The following is a 27,155-nucleotide window of genomic DNA, read 5'->3' as shown; positions in this document are numbered from 1 at the left end:
AGAAACAAGTCAAGTCACCTTTATTTATACAAGTGTATACAATACACTTTTTACAATACAGTAAAGCGTTTTTTACAATACAGATGTTTTCAAAGCAGCTTTACAGTGATAACAGGAAAATAATGCAACAAAGTTTGTTCCTGCTGTACAACAGATCTAGAAGAAAATAGTGTCATAGTCCAGCTTAAGTAAGTTCATTGTTGATTCATTTCTGTTGTAAAAATGTTATTACTTTAGTTCATTATGACCGCCGCTAGCGTATCTAGCGAAAGCGGTCATATAGGGATTGTCAAAGTTTTTTTTTCTTTTTTTTCCGTCAATCTACTGAATTTTTCGTCAACGATACCAGGGACACCGAAACACCGGGGAACATGAAATTTGGTGGGCATGTAGCCCCACTAGACTTTTACGGAAAAATTTCGTTTGGTCCCCGGGGGCCACTCCCCCCCCCAAACCCAAAAAATGCAGTTTTTCCTAAATAACTACCTGAACCGTGGAACCGAGGATGAAGAAATTTTTATGGTATGTTGCTCTTAAGGGCCCACATCAACCTAGCCCATAATCACTCATTTGTGATTTGCGCCCCTCCCATAAAAAATGAAAATGCAATATTATTCTGCTTTAATCGCCCCTATCTTCAGTGGAGATGTTCAGAACTGCACCATATTTCATGTGTATGATTAACTTGACATCCTCTGGGGGTATGCTAAGTTTCGTAGAATTTCATCCATGGGGGGGGTATAAAATAAATTCATTTATGTGCACATTTAGTGACTGTACACTCATCGGCCTGTAGATGGTGCTGTTGAGCGAAGGGTTGCTGGTTTAGGATGATACTGTCACACACACACATGCAGGAATACAAACAAATGCAAGCATGCACACACACTGACATCCACACGCACAGACACACACCCATACACACACATACAAATCCACATGCACAGACACACACACACAAACACACACACACACACACACACACACACACACACACACACACACGCACACACACATGTACGCACGCATACATACACGCACAGACACACACACACAAACACACACACACACAGACAGACATGCACATACTACTACTTTTTTTAGGTATATACATAAACACGCAATACAGCCAAATTGCTCCACGTCATTTATTTTTGTGGAAAGCCAGTGCAGGCCTGAGCGGCGGTCATATTTTGTACCGCCATGCGGTACATCTAGTTTATCTATAGTCTTAATCTATACAGCTGCTCTGGAGAAAACCGTGATGTCATCGTCCAGCTCAGTTCAGTTCTCATATAATGGTGTCAATGCAGATCAATAATATTGTTGAATATTAAGTGTCCTCAACTAAGCAAGCCAGAGGCGACAGTGGCAGGAACTCAAACTCCATCAGTGACAGAATGGAGAAGAAAACCTTGGCAGAAACCAGACTCAGTCGCTCAGTTCTCCTCTGACCAACGAGCAAACAGTGTATGATTATAATTCAGGCATTACAGGTCAGAGGTCAGATTGGATCTGAACATTCAGAATATTTATCCAGTTTCATCTGGTTGTTACACACACGTGTGTGATGATGATCACTGTGGGTTTGTGTCTGTTGATTCTGTTGAATGTGATTGTGTCTGTAGAGGCTCTTTATTCTCCATCAGCTGATCCAGAGAAGGTCAGACTAACATCTAAACCTGTAAGTAAAACACAGACAGTCGAATATGTGTGACATTATTGCATTATCAACTTTAGAACAACTAAAAGAAACTACTTAGATGATTAAGTGAGAGATTATTATATAATACTGTGATACATGATTGTTAAAGCTGTTTTTAAACATTCAGATTTTGATTTTGCTTCTAAGTCACCATGAATAGCCGCGTTTCCACTGTCGGGCCAGGGCCGGGCCGTGCTAGTGCGAGCCAGGGCCAGTCGCGTTTCCACTGTCACTTCCGGGGCTTGATCGGGGCTTACTCGGGGCCAACGGCCAGGATTTCTGGCCCGTCGAATACCTTGGGCCAAAGCGGGCCAGCTCGGGCTAGAGGAGTGGTTACCAACAGAGGAGGAGTTTACCGTTGGGAGACGGCAGCGCCGGATGATTCTGTCAGCATTTAAGACTTAAAAATAAAATAATTTAATGTTTGAATGCCTTCTGTTTGTGATGCAAAAGACTATGCGCGCTAGCCGTTACCATAGTAAACATAGTAAACGCTTGAAGATACGCATAGTAAAAAAAACAACATAGCGAACGCTTGAAGAAATCAGACCAATCTTAAAGGCTATCACAGTCATGTTTTTATTTTATCTGTCATAGCCTACGTCTCGTCTCTTTAAACCGGACTATCAAAAAATAAAGTAACTTTTTTTTCGGGAGCTTCCTCTGTTTCTCTGACTGAAAATATCTGTATGGGAGTCGAGAGAGTGCTAAAGCTCCTCAGGTCGTATGGCATATATTTGTAGAAATTATATTTTTTTCTAAATGTGATGTAAATATGTCCTGTAACTAAGTTACCAGATAAAGAAACAGACGCGACTGAAAAAGTAAGTGTCCTCTTTCTTTTGTGAAATAGACCTAACTGTAATTTATTTCTGCGTGACTAATGTGCAATCTTTACATAATTTTTACATAAATTAATTCATTATGCTCAATGTATCACTTTTTATTGTAAACCTGTGGTAAAACATCGATGCTTGGGTTTTAAATATTCAAGTAGCTGCTAAACAAACAAACAAAAAAGCTAGCAAACGGCCGCTTTTATCGTGTTTGTTTTCAACGCTGTTTCCAGTGATTTCTGATTAGTTTTCTGATAAAACTTCCATTTGTTGGTGAAATGATGGGTTAGTGTGACGTTGTCCCAGAGAGGCGTGTTACGGGCGTGTTTTAGTGAAGCGCTGGGGAGCTCCTGGCCCGACAGTGGAAACGCATGCCCGGTGCTATTGGCCCGAGGCTATTAGCCCGGCACGGCCCGTTTAAAGCCCTGGCCCGGCCCTGGCCCGACAGTGGAAACGCGGCTAATGATGACCTTTGACCCTTATCTATAACCCTGTATGACTGTCCTCATTCTGTGTCACCGGGTCAGGTTTATTTATGATAAAGAAACTAGTGATACATATTTACCATTATCTTTTATTGCTATTGACATTGACAATGATAAAAGTAAAATATTGAATTGTTTGAAATAAAAAGAAACTTGAAGATATTTAATTGTTGCTATAAACTATTAAAGAGAATTAAGAATTAAACTCTTATTAAACATGTTTATAGTGAATAATTCACCATCACAATGAAAGAAAACTAAGAAACTATATTAACTATCAATTAAAATATGAACAGTTTTAATCATCACTACTCACCAAAGCATCTCCAGTTTATAATGAGGATCCTCCTTCAGATCAGAGAGCAGCTTCACATCTGAGTCTCTTAGATTATTCACAGACAGATCCAGTTCTCTCAGGTGTGAGGGGTTTGATCTCAGAGCTGAAGTCAGAGCAGCACAACCTTCATCTGTAACACCACAATCCCTCAACCTGTAGAGAACAATGACACTCTTCAGTCTCTCAGTTCAGGAACACTGATATAAATGATAAGAATTTCTCCTTTTTCCTCAACAGATTTGTATATGAAAACAGTTGTCACCTCTTCACATCATCCAATCTTATAACGATCAAAAAAAATTCAAAAGTAAAATGAGCTCAGAAGCTTTGGAAAGAATTTGATGAAGATTAAACATCCTTTTCAGTGACTTGATGGTAAACCTTTTTTGTATATATTATTGTTGTATATCATTCATTATTCACCACAGGAGAGAAACAGACAACATTGAGACTTTTATACAATCTTACTCGAGTATCTCCAGTTTACAGTGAGGATCCTGCAGTAGATCAGAGAGCTGCTTGACTCCAGAATCTCCTACTTTATTCCATGACAGATCCAGTTCTCTCAGGTGTGAGGTGTTTGATCTCAGAGCTGAAGTCAGAGGAGCACAACCTTCATCTGTAACACCACACCATCTCAACCTGTAGAGAACAATGACACTCTTTAGTCTCTCAGTTCAGGATCTACAGCTCAGATAAGCAGAACTTCACAATCAGAGACTTAATCCACGGCACCATTAACAGGTCCAGTCTAAGGTTCAGACCCGCTTCTACAAACTGCTTGATTAGTTAGTTTCCGTATCATAAAAATTACAAGAATATTCGATAACACTTTATTTAACAGTGTCCTTGTTACATCTGTAACATGAACTTACCGTAGAAATAACAGTAAATTATGCATAATTACACGTAACTAACCCTCAACCAAATCCCCATCCTACCCTAACCCTATAGTAAGTACATGTAGCTGCTTAATATTACTCAGTACTTAAATATATAATTACACTGTAACAATGACACCTTAAAATAAAGTGTAACCAAATAATCTTTTTTTTTTATGCAAGTACCCAAAAATCATCAACATATCTGTATATGAACACGGTTGTCACATCTTTACATCATCCAGTCATGTTTAATCTATCATTAATATTGTAAAATTATGTCAGACACATTGGAAAAAATCTAATGAAAATAAAAATCAACATTTCCATTCGTAATTTCACAGTAGATTTTTATTTGTATGGCAATCATTATTTACCATTAAAATAGAGGCATATGTTGGGAAATTTTATACAATCTTACCACAGTATCTCCAGTTTACAGTGAGGATCCTTCAGTAGATCAGAAAGCTGCTTGACTCCAGAATCTCCTACTTTATTCCCTGACAGATCCAGTTCTCTCAGATGTGAGGGGTTTGATCTCAGAGCTGAAGTCAGGGCAGCACAACCTTCATCTGTAACACCACAATCCCTCAACCTGTAGAGAACAATGACACTCTTCAGTCTCTCAGTTCAGAAAACACTGATATAAATGATATGATTGTTACGGTGACAGCCGAAGCAGATGCAGAAGCAGGATCCAATTGCAGCAGGTTTTATTAAACAAACTTAAACGATAATAAACTCAGACAGAGATACAGGAACAGCCAACATACAACATTAAGAACTCACAAAGACTGAAACAAGACACAGGGCTTAAATACACAGACAGACAAGCTAAACAAGATAACAAGGGGGCGTGGCTAATGAAAAACACCTGGGAAGACTAATTAACATAACGGGGAACTGCTAAACATAGAATGAGACAGGGGAACACAGACATGAATCGTGACATAGCCCCCCCTCTATGGGCGGCTCCTGACGCCCATCAAAACAAAACAATAGTTCAGGAGGGTGGTGGAGCGGAGGCGGACCCGGGGGTGGGATGGAGGGCCAGGCCCGTGGAGTGGAGGGCCAGGCCCGTGGAGTGGAAGAGGACCTGGAGACTGCGGCAAGACGGGAGGCCAAGGCGGATCAGGCTGTGCAGGCGACCAGAGCGGATCAGGCTGTGCAGGCGACCAGGGCGGAGCAGGCAGTGCAGGCGACCAGGGCGGAACAGGCAGTGCAGGCGACCAGGGCGGAGCAGGCAGTGCAGGCGACCAGGGCGGAGCAGGCAGTGCAGGCGACCAGGGCGGAGCAGGCAGTGCAGGCGAAGATGACCATTCAGGCGGCCAGGGCGGAGACGACCCTTCAGGCGGCCAGGGCGGAGACGACAGTCCATCTGGCGGCCAGGGCGGAGACGACAGTCCATCTGGCGGCCAGGGCGGAGACGACCCTTCAGGCGGCCATGGTGAAGCAGGCTGAGCTGGTGACCACGGCGGAGAGGACCCTTCGGGTGGCCAAGGTGGAGAAGACCCTTCGGGTGTCCATGGCGGTGAGGGCCCTTCGGGTGGCCACGGCGGAGAAGACCTGTCGGGTGGCCACGGCGGAGAGGACCCTGTCAGGTGGCCATGGCGGAGAGGACCCTTCGGGTGGCCAAGGCAGGTCAGGGCTGGACGAGGCCAGCGACGAGGGCAGGTCAGGACTGGACAGGACCAGTGATGAAGAGGGCTTTGAGCTGGGCAGGACTGGCGACGAAGAGGGCTTTGAGCTGGGCAGGACCGGCGGCGAAGAGGGCTCTGAGCTGGGCAGGACCAGCGGCGAAGAGGGCTCTGAGCTGGACAGGACCAGCGGCGAAGAGGGCTCTGAGCTGGACAGGACCAGCGGCGAAGAGGGCTCTGAGCTGGACAGGACCATCACAGACTCTGGCTCGGCGTCTGCGGCCATCTTGTCCAGAGACACTGGCTCGGCGGCGGCCATCTTGTCCGGAGACACTGGCTCGGCGACGGCCATCTTGTCCAGAGACACTGGCTCGGCGGGCGTGACGTGAAGCTCTGGCTCGGCGGGCGTGACGTGAAGCTCTGGCTCGGCAGGACTGACGTGAAGCTCTGGCTCAGCAGAGCAAATGACTGGTTCGGTGGTTTTGGTGGAACGTGGAGCAGACCTGCGAGCTCCCCGGACGGATATCCAAGCGGGGTCAAACACTTTAGACACCAGATCAGCACTGTTTGAAATAAGTTTTCGTGCTCTGGGCCATGTGATCTCAGCCACTGGTCCGAAATGGATACGGTGCTCAGCAGGGAGTGGTAATGTGGGTTTGCCTGGGCTAACAGTGTGAGCAGGTTTGGCTGGGCTGGGTGAATGTAGAGCATACTTGGGAGTAAAACTCTCCCAGCAGATAGCAACTGCTTCTCTCCAGTCCAGCCCCGAGAGATCGGGGAGTGGTCGAGGATCGACGCATCCGGCTCCGATTAAATAACCTGTTTTTAAAGTTTCATCACTCAGATCACAGTTTGTAGCTAGCTCACAAAATTTCTCAGTAAACTCAAACAGATCGTGGCTTTCCTTCACTATCGCCGTGAGCCGATCCCAAAACATCTTGAAGGACGCGTACTGCTGGATCCATAAATGGTGAGTTCTTCTGTTACGGTGACAGCTGAAGCAGATGCAGAAGCAGGATCCAATTGCAGCAGGTTTTATTAAACAAACTTAAACGATAATAAACTCAGACAGAGATACAGGAACAGCCAACATACAACATTAAGAACTCACAAAGACTGAAACAAGACACAGGGCTTAAATACACAGACAGACAAGCTAAACAAGATAACAAGGGGGCGTGGCTAATGAAAAACACCTGGGAAGACTAATTAACATAACGGGGAACTGCTAAACATAGAATGAGACAGGGGAACACAGACATGAATCGTGACAATGATATATATTAATTTCTCCTTTCCCCTCAACAGATTTGTATATGAAAGCAGTTGTCACCTCTTCACATCATCCAATCATGCTTATAACTATTGTTGTGGAAAATATGCAATTGTCCTGTTAGAAGTATGCCTTTTTGTAATCTAGTTAATCTGTAAATAATAAAACTATATTTAATTGAAACTAAGAAGCTCGCCAGCCAAAAGTCTTTGATTTCTAAAAAACTGAACTGAACAGACCATGAAGAAGTCTTCTGACCTATAGATTGTGAGTATGAAAATTCAGATGCTTATGATTTAGGACAGATTTGACGTACTTTACCTAACCTGAGAATAATCAAAATAAGTTTAAAGGTGTCTAGAAATACGCACCATAACACTATCAAAAACGATCAAAAGTAAAATGAGCTCAGAAGCTTTGGAAAGAATTTGATGAAGATTAAACATCCTTTTCAGTGACTTGATGGTAAACTTTATTTGTATATATCAGTGTTTCCCACAGGTTGAGAATGTGCTTGTGGTGGGCAGGGCGAAGCGGCGCTTATTGAGCGGGTTCAGAATAAACTAGTCAAACAGAGGTTTATGAACTCTATTTATTACAGACAATACTCAATATCCTTAACAAATAATTTAGAAATAATGTAGAAATTCATATTATGCATAAATTCCTAAAATTTTACTACAAGCTTGAACAAATATTTTTTAGGGCTGGGAGAAAAAAATCGATTCACCTAGGTATCGCAATTTTTTTATAAACAATTTTAAAAATCTTTTTTTTTTTTATTACAGAATCAATATTAATTGAAATTAAATTGCTTTATATTTTCCCTTGCTTGTAGATGAGGTTGACTGAAGTTAGCCACTTTCGTTTCAACAGAGGATGAAATGTGTTGTTATCTGTGAGTGTGGAGTGACGTAATATAAGTGGACGCGTGAAAGCGTATTGAGACTGAATGCATTGAAAAGCCCTCGCAAGACGTGCAGCGCTACTCATATGCTGAGAGAGAGATAAGACAGTAGAGCTGCACGATTCATCTTTAAAAGACTGTGATCTCGATTCAAACACCCACGCGATCTTCTTCCATTTCGTCTGTCTATTAAACCTTTGACAAAATCATATCGCAACATTCAGATCTGTGTTGCCGCTGACCCAGAGAGAGTCGTCATGAAACAGCAGGCTTTTCCTCAGAGTAGCCTATCATTATTTCTGTGATACAATAGTTCAAATTATCATAGAAGTACTGGGATAAAAGTTTAAAGTTCAGATATAAACACTGATGTCTATGATAGCGATCAAAATAGAGTAAATCAGCTTTTGATTTTGGCGCTTAAAACAACGCATTTATCGATTACATTGTTTCGCCACAAGGTGGCGACAAGTGACTGTTAAAAATGTATTTGTTATTGAATCATTTATTAAAGAGAATGTAGTACTGTATGTTTCTAAAATAAGTCAGAAAAATATGATGAATTGTTTTTGTAAATATGTCTCATCTTATACATCATGTACAGTCTGTATAAGTGTATGATTTAACTTTCCCCCATGGTCTAGTGTTAAAAAAAGAAAGAAAAAAAAAAAAGAAAAAAACGCAATATCGAATCACAATACTTGTAGAATCGCCATTCTTAAAAATATCGCAATACATATCGTATCGGCACCCAAGTATCGTGATAATATCGACTCGGGAGATAGGTGTATCGTCCCAGCCCTAATATTTTTCCAGTGCACTTTCTACCTTTACAGATACCTTTAGAAAATAAATAATGCTTTAATTAAATAAAAAAATCAATAGAGAAATATGCAATGATGGAAACAACAAAGTGATGCTTTTAAATTTTAAATTAAAACCGCCAGTAGGTGGCAGTAAGTCACTGTCTTTATGAGTCAGTCATCGAGTCATTCATTCATTCAGTAACAAAGCAAGTGACTGTAATTATGAATGAATCATTGAATCATTGATTCAAAGCCGCAGATTCGTTCACCAACACTGCTGCGGATTTCGTAGCTATTATTTTGTTGCAAAAAATACTGACAATACTGTGTTTAAAATGAACATCACTTAATATTAATACCTTTCATTTGCTGAACTGTTGTGTAAAATCAATGTCACATTTGCAGTCGTGTGGATATTCGTAATGTGATCACAGGAACTTTGAAACTTTGAAGAGTTTGAATCTTAAATCGATCTCTATGCACAGTCTGTGTCTATATTTGTTCTTCATGCTAGTAAGTGCTAAATACCCACTTTTACAAAGGTACATGGTCGAGAACGGCAGTATAGCGCGATTTGGCAAGGCAATTCAATTCAATCTCTCTTCGTTCAAAAAAACTGTGTGAGTTCCTGTTTAATGTTCATCACATTATACGAATATCCACACAAATGCAAATGTGACATTTTTTTATACAACAGTTCAACAAACGAAAGGTGTTAATATTAAGTGGTGTTCAGTTTTGTCAGAATAATAATAATACATAATAATAGCTCCAACAAAAGCCACAGCAGAACAGCAGAATCCATTCATAAATACAGCTATTTGCTTCATTATTGAATTTTTTATTTTATTATTTAAAGCATTATTTAATTTATAAAGGCATTTGTAAAAGTAAAAAATGCACTGGAAAAATCGATTCAAGTGGGCAAATATTGTCTCTTACTGAAAAAAGTGTGACTGCAGAGAAGGGGATAGCCTAAGTAGAAGCAATACACATACCAAGGGCAGAAAGTAATATACAGAGGTCACTTGCAAAGTTAGTTTAAAGATACAAACAAAGATCTATAGTGACACGACAATTGAACATTCGCAAAGACCCGCCCCCTTTAGTTACTGTTGCTATGTCCAACAAGCCACGCCTCTCTCACGCCACATCATGATCTCACACAGAGCAGAGAAAACACATGGCGGAGCAGAGAGTCCACCGACAACACACTGACAACACGCTGACAGACAGGACAGACCAGGCTACTTTTGATATGAAACGCAAAGTCTCACCCTTCAAATTTGGTCATTTTTTAAAGAAATTTAAACGATAAATACCGTTTTGTGGCTCTTTAATGTGTCTGACAGATCGCTCTAGCCTCAGTTAAAGCTGCTCGTGAACCGATCATCTCTTCCTTCTAGTTAAAGCTGCTCTAAGCGATGTTGGGTGACGTCACTTCTTGTTGACGTTCGAAGTATTGTCAAAAAAAACGGAGGCTAGCTCGACCCTCCCTCCTCCTCATCCCGTCCCCTCCCCCTCCTCCTCATCCTGTCCCCTCCCCCTCCCTCCCGTGCTTCCTGAAACAGTCATGAACCATTTAGAAAAAAATGTTCCTTGTCCTTTTCCCTATTCTTTGTTATTCGTTCATCGGATCGTCGTCTCTTTGGTCGTGTGTCGGCCATATCAAAATTCTCAAGAATATACAATTTTAACATTAGTCGTTGTTAGGACATCTCTCCTCTAGCTAACTTCCCTCTTCATGCTTCTCTCTCCTCCACCCCCCACACCCCCCACACCCCCCTTCATGTGCACGCGCACTAAGATATTAAATCATGTTTAATTCAAATTCAGAGTACTTGTTTATTCTTATGGAGCCTGGTTGATTTACTTTACCCCTATGTTAATTAATGCATTAATTATCAAACATGTACTAACAGTTAAGGCTTCTGTTATTCATGTGTGAATCCTTATGACTCTCTATTACTCTCTATAGCTCTACATTGGTTTATGATTAGTTCATATCTTTGCTAATCATGAGTTCATGTTGAAATAACTATTAATTCAGGGATTAGTAAATGATTATTCATGTACTGTTATTGTAAAGGGTTACCTAAGATATATATGAATTTCTCATTTTACAGTATTGCTTTGGTACGAAAGCACATGCTAAACGCATAAATATGATCATGTTTTATCAGTGTAATGATTGTTGTCAGAGTGACTTACTGAACTGATCTGGATTCTTTAACCACAGGCATCAGCTTCTGAAGAACTTCATCTGCTGTATTTTGTGCTCCAATAAACTGATTTAGATTAAAAACCTCCATCTTCTGCTCTGATGTCAGCAACACATAAACCAGAGCTGACCACTGTGAAGAGGAGAGTTTGGTTTCTCTTATTTCTCCAGATGTCAGATAATGTTGGATCTCCTGCATCAGAGAATCATCACCCAGTTCATTCAGACAGTGGAACAGATTGATGGATCTCTCTGGAGAGCGATTCTCCCTGATCTTCTGTTTGATGTTCTGAACGGTTTCCTCTTTGTTGTAGGAGCAGCTTCCAGTCTGTGTCAGTAGTTCTCGTAAGAGAGTCTGATTGGACTCCAATGAGAGACCCAGAAGGAAACGCAGGAAAAGGTCCAGATGTCCATTCTTACTCTGTAAAGCCTCATCCACAGCTTTCTGATGCAGCTCAGATAATGAATGATATTTCTTCTGGTTTAAGATTTTAGAAAAAAAACCTTGTATGGTTGTGTCAAACACATTTCTGTTCCTATATGTAAAGTGAATGTGTGCATATAGAGCTGCTAGATGTTCCTGGATGCTCAGATGAACAAAGCAGAATACTTTCCCCTGATACAAGCCCAACTCCTCTCTGAAGATCTGAGTGCACAATCCTGAGTACACTGATGCTTCTGTCTCATCAATGCCACACTCTCTCAGGTCTTCCTCATAGAAGATCAGGTTGCCTTTCACAAGCTGCTGGAAAGCCAGTTTCCCCAGTTTGAGAATCATGTCTTCATCTTTCACTCTCTTCTCATAGTCCTTCTCATGTTTGATGTTGGTCTGAATGATCAGGAAGTGTGTGTACATCTGAGTGAGAGTCTTGGGAATCTCTCCTCTCTCTGCTTCACTCAACATCTCCTCTAGAACAGTGGCTGAGATCCAGCAGAACACTGGGATGTGGCACATGATGTGGAGGCTCCTCGAGGACTTCAGGTGTGTGATGATTGTATTGGCCAGACTCTGATCACTGATTCTCTTCCTGAAGTATTCCTCCTTCTGTGGCTCATTGAAGCCTCGTACCTCTGTCACTCGATGGACACACTCAGAGGGGACGAGATCCGCTGCTGCTGGTCTGGAGGTGATCCAGATGAGAGACGAGGGAAGCAGATTCCCCTCAATGAGGTTCATCAGCAGCTCGTCCACTGAGGCTGATTCAGATATATCACACAGTTTCGCTTTGCTCTTAAAGTTCAGAGACAGACGACACTCATCCAGACCATCAAAGATGAACAACACTTTATATTCATCACTGGATATTCCCATTTCTTTAGTTTCTGGGAAAAAGACATGAAGAAGATCTGAAAGACTGAGTGTTTTGTCCTTCATCAAGTTGATCTCTCTGAAAGGAAGTGGAAATATGAGCTGGACGTCCTGATTCTCTTTCCCTTCAGCCCAGTCCACAATGAACTTCTGCACAGAGACTGTTTTCCCAATGCCAGCGACTCCCTTTGTCAGCACAGTTCTGATGGGTTTGTCTTGTCCAGGTAAAGGTCTAAAGATGTCATTGCATTTGATCGGTGTGTCCTCTGTTTCTGCTCTCCTGGATTGTGTCTCAATCTGTCTCACCTCATGCTCATTATTGATCTCTCCACTTTCACTCTCTGTGATGTAGAGCTCTGTGTAGATCTCATTCAGGAGTGTTGGGTTTCCCTGCTTTGCTGTTCCTTCATACAGACACTGAAACTTCTTCAGCAGGTTTGACTTAAATCTGTTTTGGACCAGTGAAAGATTGACAGATTACAACCAGGGCTTGACATTAACTTTTTTCCTCACTAGCCAATGTGGCTAATGGTTTTCCAAAGTTACTAGCCACACAGCATTTTTAGTAGCCACATTTTTGTTGTTGTGAAATTACCTGATAAAAGTGGACTATGGCGTGCTAAAATTTACTTGAACTAGATTTACAACCCTTTTAAATGTAAAACCATTGTTACATCCACCCAAATCAAGACTACATAAATATATAACAATACAGGTCATTATCATTAGCTCTGATAAGGTTGTGTGTAAAGCTCCTTTTTTTAAATAAAACCATGTATTATGTATTATATGTTGCCACATTGCTCCACCGGCATACGACATAACTCCAGCAGGGCAGCTAGCTGTCTCTTCGATTCTTTGTTGTCGGTCACTAGCGACAATACTCATTAGGGCTGTCAAAATTGCTCAAAAATGACCTTCGAATATTCCCTCTAAAAAAAAACACATAGCTTATCTTCGAACTGTTCGAACATCTGGTTGCACATTTTGTCAATGACGCGCATTACGTCAATAACAGGACAAATTAATACAAAGAGACATAACTACTTGTATAGGTAGTTTATTTAAGTTTAAACATATTTGACAACGTATTACCTACACGAAAACAAGTAAATCAACTAATGGCCAAGACCACAGACCTCACTCACTCTCGCTCGCTCACTCGCTCGCAGGCACTCTTTCTCTCTCTCGCCCTCCCTCAAGCTGCGTTCACACCAAACGCGAATAGAGCGTCTGGCGCGAGTGAATGAGGCCTTAAAGACGCGTTTACGCGTGTCTGGAGGTCTTGCGGCATGAATGAGGCGTCACGCGCTCTGTGCAGTTTAAATGAACAACAACAATAAGCAAATGTTGAGTGCTGATCAAGAGTTTTGTGCAAGCAATTTAAGGTCGCGACTCTTATATAGCAGGCTTCATTCAGTGATTGAAACAAATATTATTAACATTAATTGAAGTTTTACAGTATATAGAACCGACATTGAACGCTCCGAGCGAGCTGTGCTGTGGTAAACATGGAACTTTTCCTTGACATGAAACGGTAAATAATCAAACCAGTGGAAGCCTGCAGTGCATGAAACTGCTGTATCTACCTTATTCATGCAATATCTATTCAGTCAGTACAGTAGCCTACACTTTAGAAATGTTTCTGTTTAACGTTAAATAAAATGATCCCTCAGGCAGCGCGCCCACTCGCAAAGCAGACAGCCGCGCCTCTGCTACCGCGGGCGTTTTTCCACATTCGAATATTAATTTTCACCTTCGAAATTCTGTTTTTTAAAACTATTTGAATATATATATTCTAATTTAGAATATTCGTTGACAGCCCTATGGGATTTGTAGTGTCGTAGTGTCACACTTATTTCAGATGCCTTTTGAAAAGACTACAATTATTCAACCCGCCAAAGTGGCTAGTTGGAGTAACTGCGTTACCCGCCACGAGCAAAATCCACCCGCATTTGGCGGGTTGGCGGGTGTTAATGTCAAGCCCTGATTACAACATAAAGAGAAAAGTTTTAGTAAAATAACAACACTCTCTAATTTAATAATTAGACAATATCACACAAAGCAACAGTGCTGTTGGTCTATATATCAGTAAAACTGTTATTTGGCCGTTTGCACAAGTCTCTAGGAATTGGATATTGATATAAATTTCATTATTTGATTCTGTTCTCAATTCAAATAAATCTGGACATATTTGAGATACATGAACATTTTGTAGGGAAAAATCTAATGCAGTAAACTATACAGTGGACCTGCTTCACTTGATCATTACTATAATATTAAAGGGAAAAATTAGCAGCAATGTCCAAATTATTGAATTCAATAAATCAACATTCAATTTAATCTGAAAATCTGAAGGCCTGTTTAATGAACGTCCATAACCTGCAGCTCCTGAACTTCCTGAAAGAGTTGAGAGGCTCTGAAAGTCTGTGAAATACTGATGGTAACAATAATGAACTCTTTTTAATAGAAAAAGAAATGTGACCTGATTCATAATTTTCACACTTTGACACAAACACATTTTAGTTTGAGTTTCAAATTTTTCTAATTATTTGCAATTAGTTAACATATTTTAATTACCAATATAACTGACACAGATTTAGATATACATTAGATAATGAATATTATTGAACCATTGTATAACTTTTCTGAGTTAAATGTAATGTTACTTGATTCACAAGCTGTTTTATCTCTCCATGGTTGAAACATATTTCAGTGAGTTGTACTGTATATTTCAACATATATTCTTGTGTTCATGGTTCATTCATGTTTATTTCATGCTATAACTAGCAATAAAGATATGATTGGTTCTTGCTGCCGTTTAAAGGAAGGGTTGATAAAGCGTCTGATAAATAATCTGTCATGCCACATTAAAGAGCGACAAACCGTACGTTTGCATCTGTTCTTGTTAGTCCCTGATTAGTTAACCTTCATCCACCTGTGTCTAGTTACAGTAGTTCCCTCGTTTACCCTGTGTATATATTCTCCCGTTCAGTTCTGTCCTTGGCCGATTATTGTTCGTGTCTATGTTAAAACACTGTTGTGTCCTGTTCACCTGCTTGTGTACATTATATTTGTTTACTATCTATTTACTTAATATGTTATTTATAATGCACTCTCAGAAAAAAAGGTACAAAAACTGTCACTGGGACAAAAAAGGGTACCAATATGTACCTTTGAGGGACTTATGCACTCTTTAGGTACAAAGGTGTACCTTTTGAAAAGGTACCGCCACAGTGACAGCTTTTGTACCTTTTTTTCTGAGAGTGTGGATTATTATTAATAGTCTGGGTACAGTGAGTTACTATCAGGATGAGTCTGTCTAGACAGAAATGTTGTACCTCATTTGAGTTGATGTTTGTCTCCTCTTAGATGTCATGTTGTCCATAGACCGGTCGCTCCTCATGGACACACAGCTGGACTCTGGTGCCTGTGATCTCTGCTGGGGGAATCCACTTCAACAGAATACAGACAAGAATATATATAGTTCATTTTACATGGATAGATTGGTTCTCTATCTGAGGTTTATCTACATTTATCCATCCATCTGTCTATTCAGGTCTTGCAGTCTCTACTAATGAGCTGAAACCATAGACTGTAAAAAAAGATGGACGACGCCCCTTCACTCTCTTCCATTGATGAGAACTGAAGCCGCCAGAGTCCCGATATGGCGCTGATATATTGGAACTTGAGTCTGCGCAGTAGCGATCTCGGGACCAGACCTGCGCAGTAGTGAGCAGGAAGTAAAGCCGCGAAATCAACGCTCCGCCCTCACTCTCTCCGAATGCACTGAGGGAGAGTGGATTCTGCACACTTTTTTAAAAATTGATTGCAGTACGACAAGAGGCTTGTTAAAATAAAGTAAATACAATCTCCTCAGTCCTCCGAAGATCCCGAAAAAATGTCCGTTGGTGCTTCAGTGACTACTTCGCTCAGAGAACCTGTCAATCACAGCTGTCAATCATGACGTTACACCACCGCATCACGTAACTAACTAAAAACCAACTTATTTTTGAAACAGACACTTGAACTTACATCAGCGTGATAAAAACGACAGCAAATGAAAGAAACCACCTTTGGAAAAAAGATATTTGAAGTGTAATTTAATTGTTTAGATGGTCTCACTTGAATAACACGGGGAGGCGGGGCTTATGGCCTATACTAGGACCAGTCACCGGGGGGCGATCGAGACATTTTGGCTTCACTTTTCAGGGCTTGTGCGGCACGCTTGGCTGAAACAGGTGTTTTATATGAGGGAGAAATACAAAAATGTGTAGTGGTTGTGTTAGGGGCTCCAGAGAAGATCTGGGAAGAACTGATTTAGTCTCTCTAGACAAAAATGTTGTACCTCAGACCAGTTGATGTGTGTTTTCCTTTAAATGTTATTGGCCGCCCCATAGACGCTTCACTCCTCATGGACACACAGCTGGACTCCGGTGGGTTTGATTTCTGTCTGCAGCTTTGCCTTCAATAGAACAGACGATTAAAATAAACAGATATGACATAATAGACAAGAATTCATATTGCTAATTATACATGTATATAAACTTTATATAGAATTTATTAGGGCTGGGCGATATATCGATATAAAAAATATATCGATATATTTTTGAAATGCGATATGGAATTAGACCATATCGCATATATCGATATATTTCAAATTTGCGCTGTGATCCTTGGTCCCCGCGCCCCCGCTCCTCCTCTTCCACTCTGCTTGCGTGTATAGAGCATGTGAGAGGCGAATCATGACTACATCAGAAAACCCAGCACGGAACTACCAGGCAGTGACACAAGTGTACGCTGAAATAAAGTCTTTCACCTCAGGAAAACGGACTTTCTTGTCCGTTAGCCGTTATCATACTTGTAGCGCACACTCACTCGCGCGCTGTGTATCGCTTCACTGTATATAAAGTGCAAAAGAAACTAGATGCGAAAGTTCGTCGAGACAAACTTTAAGTTGGCTTGATAAAGTCGGACCAGAAAGTTTGAAGAAGTTTGAAGTTTAAATTAGTTTGAAGTTTAAATTAGTTTGAAGTAGTTTGAAGTTTAAAGTAGTTTGAAGTTTAAAGTAGTTTGAAGTTTAAAGTATTTAAAAGTAGTTTAAAGTATTTTGAGTGGTTGGTTAGTTGTCACAGATGGTTACTATGGAGTTTTTATAGAGTTCTTAGCATGATCTTGGCATTATTTAACACAAAGAAAGAAAGAAAGATAGGTTAGAAAGATAAAAAGGTTAGAAAGAAAGATTAGTTCGAAAGAAAGAAAGAGAGAAAGATTAGTTAGAAAGAATGAAGGAAAGATTAGTTAGTTAGAAAGAAAGAAAGAAAGAAAGAAAGAAAGAAAGAAAGAAAGAAAGAAAGAAAGAAAGAGAAAGAAAGAAAGAAAAAGAGTAGTTAGAAAGAAAGAAAGAAAGAAAGAAAGAAAGAAAGAAAGAAAAAGAAAGAAAGAAAGAGAAAGATTAGTTAGAAAGAATGAAGGAAAGATTAGTAAGAAAGAAAGATAGGTTAGAAAGATAAAAAGGTTAGAAAGAAAGAAAGAAAGAAAGAAAGAAAGAACAAAAGAAAGAAAGATGGATTAGTTAGAAAGAAAGATAGATTAATTAGAAAGAAAGAAAGATGGATAAGTTAGAAAGAAAGAAAGAAAGAAAGAAAGAAAGAAAGAAAGAAAGAAAGAGAAAGAAAAAGAGTAGTAAGAAAGAAAGAAAGAAAGAAAGATCAGTTAGAAAAGAATGAAGGAAAGATTAGTTAGAAAGAAAGAAAGAAAGATAGGTTAGAAAGATAAAAAGGTTAGAAAGAAAGATTAGTTCGAAAGAAAGAAAGAGAGAAAGATTAGTTAGAAAGAATGAAGGAAAGATTAGTTAGTTAGAAAGAAAGAAAGAAAGAAAGAAAGAAAGAAAGAAAGAAAGAAAGAAAGAGAAAGAAAGAAAGAAAAAGAGTAGTTAGAAAGAAAGAAAGAAAGAAAGAAAGAAAAAGAAAGAAAGAAAGAGAAAGATTAGTTAGAAAGAATGAAGGAAAGATTAGTAAGAAAGAAAGAAAGATAGGTTAGAAAGATAAAAAGGTTAGAAAGAAAGAAAGAAAGAAAGAAAGAAAGAAAGAACAAAAGAAAGAAAGATGGATTAGTTAGAAAGAAAGATAGATTAATTAGAAAGAAAGAAAGATGGATAAGTTAGAAAGAAAGAAAGAAAGAAAGAAAGAAAGAAAGAAAGAGAAAGAAAAAGAGTAGTAAGAAAGAAAGAAAGAAAGAAAGATCAGTTAGAAAAGAATGAAGGAAAGATTAGTTAGAAAGAAAGAAAGAAAGATAGGTTAGAAAGATAAAAAGGTTAGAAAGAAAGATTAGTTAGAAAGAAAGAAAGAAAGAAAGAAAGAAAGAGAGTAGTTAGAAAGAAAGAAAGAAAGATAGATTAGTTAGAAAGAATGAAAGAAATATTAGTTAGTTAGAAAGAAAGAAAGAAAGAAAGAAAGAAAGAAAGAAAGAAAGAAAGAAAGAAAGAAAGATGGATTAGTTAGAAAGATAGATTAATTAGAGAGAAAGAAAGATGAATAAGTTAGAAAGAAAGATAGATAGATTAGAAAGAAAGAAAGAAAGAAAGAAAGATGGATTAGTTAGAAAGAAAGATAGATTAATTAGAAAGAAAGATGGATAAGTTAGAAAGAAAGATGGATTAGTTAAAAAGAGATAGATAGATAGATAGTTTAAAGTTTAAAGTAGTTTGAAGTAGATAGATGGATGAGTTTATTTGTTTAAATGAGTCTCAATGGCTCATATAGTATATAGAACGGCAGTTTGGTTTAGTCTTCAAGGTGTTTAGATTTAAATTTTTGTCGGTTTGAATTTTTTAGAACTCCCCAATGTAAGTCAATGGGAGTTTTTGAATGAGTTTTTTCGAGTTTTGATCGTCATTTTTAGGAAAACCGTAAGTCCGATCAGTCTGAAAATAGATAGCACACTTAGTCAGAAAAGTTTGAGTGTCTGAGCCGAGTTTGGAGTATGTAGAGTTAAAGCTCTAGGAGGAGTTACATATAGAATTTTTTAGTCTCAGAAGAATAATAATAACTAGATGCGAAAGTTCGTCGAGACAAACTTTAAGTTGGCTTGAGAAAGTTTGGACCAGAACGTTTTTTTGCTAGGCGGTTGCTAGGATGTTATGGGTGGTCGCTATGGTGTTGCTAGGCGGTTGCTAGGGTGTGTTGGGTGGTTGCTAGGTGGTTGCTAGGGTCTTTTGGGTGGTTGCTAGGGTGTTTTGGGTGGTTGCTAGGGTGTTTTGGGTGGTTGCTAGGCGGTTGCTAGGATATTTTGGGTGGTTGCTAGGGTCTTTTGGGTGGTTGCTAGGCGGTTGCTAGGGTCTTTTGGGTGGTTGCTAGGGTCTTTTGGGTGGTTGCTAGGCGGTTGCTAGGGTATTTTGGGTGGTTGCTAGGGTGTTTTGGGTGGTTGCTAGGCGGTTGCTAGGATATTTTGAGTGGTTGCTAGGGTGTTTTGGGTGGTTGCTAGGCGGTTGCTAGGGTGTTTTGGGTGGTTGCTAGGCGGTTGCTAGGGTATTCTGGGTGGTTGCTAGGGTGTTTTGGGTGGTTGCTAGGGTCTTTTGGGTGGTTGCTAGGCAGTTACTAGGGTATTATGGGTGGTTGCTAGGGTGTTTTGGGTGGTTGCTAGGGTGTTTTGGGTGGTTGCTAGGCGGTTGCTAGGATATTTTGGGTGGTTGCTAGGGTCTTTTGGGTGGTTGCTAGGCGGTTGCTAGGGTCTTTTGGGTGGTTGCTAGGGTCTTTTGGGTGGTTGCTAGGCGGTTGCTAGGGTATTTTGGGTGGTTGCTAGGGTGTTTTGGGTGGTTGCTAGGCGGTTGCTAGGATATTTTGAGTGGTTGCTAGGGTGTTTTGGGTGGTTGCTAGGCGGTTGCTAGGGTATTTTGGGTGGTTGCTAGGGTGTTTTGGGTGGTTGCTAGGCGGTTGCTAGGGTATTATGGGTGGTTGCTAGGGTGTTTTGGGTGGTTGCTAGGCAGTTGCTAGGGTATTCTGGGTGGTTGCTAGGGTGTTTTGGGTGGTTGCTAGGGTGTTTTGGGTGGTTGCTAGGCGGTTGCTAGGGTATTCTGGGTGGTTTCTAGGGTGTTGCTAGGGTGTTCTGGGTGGTTGCTAGGGTGTTTTGGGTGGTTGCTAGGCGGTTGCTAGGATGTTTTGGGTGGTTGCTAGGGTCTTCTGGGTGGTTGCTAGGGTGGTTGCTAGGCGGTTGCTAGGGTGTTATGGGTGATTGCTAGGCTGTTCTGGGTGGTTGATAGGCGGTTGCTAGGGTGTTATGGGTGGTTGCTATGGTGTTGCTAGGCGGTTGCTAAGGTATTCAGGGCGGTTGATATGGTGTTAATAGGTGGCTGGTAGTTGTCACAGATGGTTACTATGGAGTTTTTATAGAGTTCTTAGCATGATCTTGGCATGATTTAACACTTAACTAATCACTATTAGCATGTAGCTATTTACTGCTAGCATGTGTAGTATGTTGGAAGTGCTGTTTGCTAGCATGAGTCAAAAGAGCCAAACCTCATCTCTATACGATGTTCTGATACAGAGATATAGGTCTTACAAAACGGTTGCTAGGGTACTCGAGTTTGGTTGCTATGGAGTTGCTTGGGAGCTGGAAGATTTAAACTTAAGAAAGTTTATAGTGGTTTGAAGTTTACAGTAGTTTACAGTAGTTTGAAGTTTGACAGATAGATAAATAAGTTAGATAGACACACACACACACACACACACACACACACACACACACACTAACTCGCTCACACACCCACTCATAAACTCAGTGTGTGTGTCTGAGTTTAGAGTTTATAAGTGTATAAATTGATGAGTTTATAAGTGTATGAGTTCTTGAGTTTTGAGTTTATAAGTTTAAATCAGTTTAGAGTTTATAAGTTTAAATGAGATTAAGAGTTCAGAGTTTATTAATTTATGAGTTTAAGAGTTCATAAGTTTATGAATTCATGAGTTTATAAGTTAATTAGTTTATAAGTGTTTATAGTTTAGAGTTTATTAGTTTAAATGAGTCTCAATGGCTCATATAGTATATAGAACGGCAGTTTGGTTTAGTCTTCAAGGTGTTTAGATTTAAATTTTTGTCGGTTTGAATTTTTTAGAACTCCCCAATGTAAGTCAATGGAGTTTTTGAATGAGTTTTTTCGAATTTTGATCATCATTTTTAGGAAAACCGTAAGTCCGATCAGTCTGAAAAGATAGAGCACACCGAGTCAGATCAGTCTGAGTGTCTGTGCCGAGTTTGGAGTATGTAGAGTTAAAGCTCTAGGAGGAGATACATATAGTTTTTTTTCCGGTCAGAAGAAGAATAATAATAAGTTTAAATAGGATTTCAATATGTTGGCTTTCTCAAGCCAACTTAATAATAATAAGTTTAAGTACAATATCAGTAAGTTGGCTTTCTCAAGCCAACTTAACTACGAGCATGCAACGCCGTTACGTTGTAAATTACACAAAATAAAAGTAATGCAGGTATGATTCTCATTCTATTCCCCAGGAGCAGTTTACATGTTTCATTAACAGTTATTGTCAAAATTGTGTATTCTTCACCATGGTAACTGTCGTTTCCATAATAACCCCAAAATGCCACTATTTTTCTTTGTGGTATTTTTTATATTTTTAAATGACTCTAGTGGCTCATACCAACATTGTATTTACAAAAACTAGTTTGGGACTGCTATTTAATAGCTTTAGCATAGGCCTAATGTTTATTTATTAGTACTAGTCTTTACTAGTCATATTCTTACAATTTATGTTAAGTAAAGGGGAAAAGTACTTGTGTGTGTTAACAAATTTTGTGTAAACGTGTTATAATTTGCTTATATATATATATATATATATATATATATATATATGAAGAGTTCAGATGCAAAAGCCTCTAAGTGCCATCTGAAATTTTCTTCTAGAATGATCATTTTTATAAAGCTTGTATATTTAAGTTCAGTAATTTCACTTAAATGACAATTAATAGGTCATTTGCATTGCTATTTAAGTGCAATTACTGAACTTAAATATACGAGCTTGATTAAAATGATCATTCTAGAAGAAAATGTCAGATGGCACTTAGAGGCTTTTGCATCTGAACTCTTCATATATATATATATATATATATATATATATATACGACAATTCACCATGACGTCACAACAGTAATAGACGTTCTTCCGGGTGGCAAAAGCCGAAGCGTTCCTATGACAACGCTAGTAAATTGCTTGGAAGGGAGACCCACCGTCGACAGTAAAAATGTAATAATAATTAAAAAAAAATTTAATATAATGCATTTTTTTTATCATAATAACAACTGTGTTTAATGATAGAAGTAAAAAATACAATAAATATGTAATATAGTAGGCCCACACATAATTAGCAAAATACTCTCTCTAGCTCTTTTTTCTAGCCAAAATAACGTGCTATATAGCCTATCATGGTCATTAAATGGCTTTCCTGAGGTAAATGTTATGTGACAATTGTTCTCCAGCTGTTATATCGACCTTTGCGCGGTTGAAAAACACTGATTGGTCGATATTATGTATGAGGAATATACATTTAGGTAAGTTGCGTGAGAAAATGGATGTGTAGTGAGAGCGTGTGAAAAGTGACAATTGTATGAGGCGCCACGTAGGATTTAAATCAAACTTCGCTTATCAATACATACATAACACAATACAATTATAAATTACTCGCATATACATTTATTGGATGTTCAAAATACATATATGAAATACTCGTGCACACTAATATGAAATCCATACCAATACATATTATGTTAGTAATGAAAGCTTGTGAATAACTTGCATATAGGCTACATATAAACTTGACGCACGCATACACCTATAAATACTTATAAACTTCCATGCATATACACCTATAAACACTCGTCTCGCACATACATATACACTCGCTGCACGCAGACACACCTATAAACACTCGCACATACATATAAACCATAGACTGTAAAAAAATAAACTCGATGCGCATACACATCCATAAAACACTCGAGCATACAAAATAAAACGTGGATGCATGCTTTATTTGTGTAGGCTATGCGAGTATTTATAGGTGTATGCTTGCGTCAAGTTTATAGCCTATGCAATATTCACAAGTGTATATGCATTCATTACTAACATTGGTATGAATTTCATATTAGTGTGCACGTGTATTTCATATGTATTTTGAACATCCAATAGTATAGCCTACATGTATATGCGGGTAATTTATAGGTGTATATGCACGTGTGTTATGTAGGCTATGTATTGATAAGCGAAGTTTGATTTAAATCCTACGTGGCGCCTCATACAATTGCGTGAGTCTCACGGTCAGTCGCTATAACCTCACCCACAGGAAATCGATAAAACCCTACACTTTTTGCTGTATATCTGGCAGCGCAACCCCAAACACAACAAGTTTTCATCATCGTTTCAACTTTGATCAACAACAATGTTTTTAACTGTGTAACTGTTGCAGTCGCCGGCTGGATCTCTTCAGTTAGTCAGTGGAAGCCGCTCGCGTTCTGCCACCCGGAAGTGATCGGCGCCTATTGTTTACAAACATTCTGAAAAGGCCTATATATATATATATATATATATATATATATATATATATATATATATATATATATATATATATATATATATATATATGTATATGTATATGTATGTATGTATATATCGACAAATTATAACATGAATCCACTTCAACAGTGACATATAGATAACATATCTACTCAGGTCTTGCAGTCTCTACTAATGAGCTGATGAGCTGAAACAGGTGTTTTATATGAGGGAGAAATACAAAAATGTGTCGTGGTTGTGTTAGGGGCTCCAGAGAAGATCTGGGAAGAGCTGATCTAGTCTCTCTAGACAAAAATGTTGTACCTCAGACCAGTTGATGTGTGTTTTCCTTTAAATGTTATTGGAAGCTCCATAGACGCGTCACTCATGGACACACAGCTGGACTCCGGTGGGTTTGATTTCTGTCTGCAACTTTGGCTTCAATAGAAAACAGACAAGAGTTCATTTTGGGATTGTTTTCTTTTATTATTATTTTTTTACATCCAGATGCAGAAAAGCTTCAGAAAATGTTGAAGAGAGATTACAGTGTACAAGGATCATTTCACCTGTTTATTGACATAGATGTGTGCTCTTTTAATAGGAAAGTGTATAAAGACCCTGTGTGAGACGAGACCCTCAGGGTACCAACTATATCTAGAGGCAGAAAGTAACTAATTACAAATACAGTTACTTAATCAAGCTCAGCGCTTTTCAAAGTTCTCTGTCTGTCCGTCAAACATCAGGACTGAAGCTCTGGATCAGCTGTGAGAGGAGACCTGATCCTGTGCTCGACTCCTGCTATTGCAGCGCTTTATAATAGTCTGAGTTTTGATAATAAGTGGATATTTGCCAAATTATGCCATACATGCATTATGTGTGTGTGTCTGTGGTCTCTCTGTCTGTCTAAACAAAAATGTTGTACCTCAGATCAGCTGATGAGTGTTTTCCCTCAAATCTCATTGGCTCTGCCATAGACGTGTCACTCCTCATGGACACACAGCTGGGCTCCGGAGAGATTGATCTTTCACCCTTAAACTGACTTTAACAGAATAGAGACAAGAATCAACTTGGTTGATTTAACATGAAAATAAATCCCACATGAGAAGGTTGTCTATTAAGACAGTTTCACTAGTTCACACTTACAAATAAGTCAGATAGAATAAATGTGTATTTGGCGTGCTGTCCGAGGAGAGGGCTCCGGGCTCGGTATTCGGCCCGAACCCAGAGTACTCCCCCCGTATTCCTGGCTGTAAAAGATTGAGCCAAGAGTGAGGAGTCGGGGTGGTGGAGGGATGCTGGAAAACTGTCAAGGAATATTAGGTGAGTTGACAGAGTGGATATATATATATACTTCTTGTCATGCTGATTAGGGAAGACATAATTGTTTGATGACGAGTAGATTGGATTGATTATTTGAACGTGCTCCTCCCGAACTTTGTTTAAAAAACATCATGTGTTGAAGAGAGACTGTCCAAGGATAATGTCATATATCATCTAGCTGTCTACTGTATCTGTGTGTCTTTGGACAGTGTTTAAAGACCCTGAGTGGCTCCAACTACTGTATATCCCGCACCAGAATATGATAGAGACAACAGATCACTATACCAACCCTGGCAAACACACACAACACCCTGTTATGTGCAGAAAATGAGTCTTCTATAACATTAAGATCATATGAAGACTGAAGTACCTGAATCCTGGAGGAGAATCTCCATGTCTGAATGTGTGTGTGTCGTCCATGATTCATTCAGTCTTCATGAAGCTGCTCGAGATCAGAAACACTCATTCACACACACTCAAATACAAAACATTACATTTGACATTTTCGTCAATGTGTTTATGGAGATCAAAAAAAAAAAAATCAGATTCATGATTTCTAATCAGTAAAAATCAAAATTGAATGTGATTTTATCAATCATGTAAATGAATGTCCAGAACTGGTATCATCTGAATCAGCAGATTCTCTTCTTCAGTCAGATGTCACCTTTGCACCAGTATTTCATCTGTGTGTTTAAAACAGAAATATCTCGGCTGAACAGACTGGGAAGTTTGTAACACTAGAGTTTAATGTTCTTCCACTGAAGCCTCAAATATTGTACAAATGGGACAGTTTACTGTAAGCCCACATTTAATACATCTGTGAAACTGACTAACATACACAGATATTTGTTCAAGATCTTTTCCAACTATTTTAAAATAAAATGTTTCCTATTGATTTAGTTTAATTAAATTTTCAATAAAAATGACATTACATAAAGGGAGATTGTAACAACAGCACTCTTTATAAATTACATTCATTTACACAGAAAATTATATCAAAGTTTAAGAAACAGAATTTTTTTTTTTTTTTAATAAATTAAAACAAACACTATAGATGTTAAAGAGAAAAGTGTTACAACACTGTGGTTTCAAGAAACTTTGGCTTTTAGTAATGAAACCGAAAATTAGACCTACATAAATTGTAAAAGTGTATTTTAACATATCGGGTCTAGGCTATATGTCTATGTCCAATAATTGATAAGTGAAAAAGAATAGTATAATAATATAAAAATGAAATGCATATTAAGAATTCCATGTGTAATGTACTTTAATATTTCATGGTTACTTACGTTAGTGATGAAGTAACGTTAAGTTAATTTTCATGCGCCACACCCATAGACAGAATAACGGGACACACCGGAACACTTGCTCTGAATATAAAGTTATTAAACACCTCGAGGCTCGAGTTTTCCATCAACAGCACGTTAAATCGTATACAAACATCACTTGATACTTGGATGATCCGTTGTTCTTATTTAAAGATTCTTAAACCCGGGTGTAAAATGGCGCTTGTAAATAAAACACACTGGAATGTAACTTTTACTTGTACTTTCACTAAGCCCTGCCCCTTTTGTCTCAAAATGTATTGTGCCCCTCTCTGATAAATGTAAATAATAATAATAATTATAAATATTATAATAAATATCAATACACGTATACACCATTGCCACTAACAATAATAATACAAATATATATATATATATATATAGGCTATATATATATATATATATATATATATATATATATATATATATATATTTAATGTTTTGGCGGAAGCATTTGGCGGAGCTGAAGTGGTAGGCGGAGTTTCATCAGTTCGCCGCGAGTCTTCAAACTACACGAGCATCAGTAACGTTAAGCTAATATGGAAAAGTTACATTA

General features: G+C 38.9%; 1 protein-coding gene across 2 annotated transcripts; it reads right to left on the bottom strand.

Moving 5' to 3' along the window:
- LOC311300293 (NLR family CARD domain-containing protein 3-like) lies at positions 1 to 26,812 on the bottom strand. 2 transcript variants are annotated; one of them, XM_084424518.1, is made up of 12 exons: positions 26,564 to 26,812; positions 25,893 to 25,957; positions 25,645 to 25,716; positions 24,877 to 24,993; positions 24,279 to 24,392; positions 16,746 to 16,862; positions 15,739 to 15,852; positions 11,079 to 12,845; positions 4,666 to 4,839; positions 3,832 to 4,005; positions 3,343 to 3,516; positions 1 to 1,682 (listed from the first exon to the last, which is right to left on the bottom strand). In XM_084424518.1, the coding sequence occupies exons 3-12, from the start codon at positions 25,692 to 25,694 to the stop codon at positions 1,670 to 1,672; spliced, it is 2,814 nt and encodes a 937-aa protein (XP_084280644.1). In that variant the 5' UTR covers positions 25,695 to 25,716; positions 25,893 to 25,957; positions 26,564 to 26,812; the 3' UTR covers positions 1 to 1,669. The 2 variants fall into 2 exon arrangements, with proteins under 2 accessions (XP_084280644.1, XP_084280643.1); XM_084424517.1 differs by lacking the exon at positions 25,893 to 25,957.
- Positions 26,813 to 27,155: the final 343 nt, after the last annotated feature.

Source organism: Rutilus rutilus, assembly GCF_951802725.1.
Source record: "Rutilus rutilus genome assembly, chromosome: 11".
Taxonomy (NCBI): Eukaryota; Metazoa; Chordata; class Actinopteri; order Cypriniformes; family Leuciscidae; genus Rutilus; species Rutilus rutilus.
This window is presented reverse-complemented; position numbering and strand designations above follow the sequence as displayed.

Excerpts from the sequence above, each read along its gene's own strand:
- LOC311300293 (XM_084424518.1), bottom strand. The coding sequence starts at position 25,694 with ATGGACGACACACACACATTCAGACATGGAGATTCTCCTCCAGGATTC. Across the intron at positions 15,853-16,745 it reads CACACATCAACTGGTCTGAG|TGGATTCCCCCAGCAGAGAT; the intron begins GTACAACATTTT and ends ATTCTGTTGAAG. Across the intron at positions 4,840-11,078 it reads AAAGAATCCAGATCAGTTCA|GTTGAGGGATTGTGGTGTTA; the intron begins GTAAGTCACTCT and ends TGTTCTCTACAG.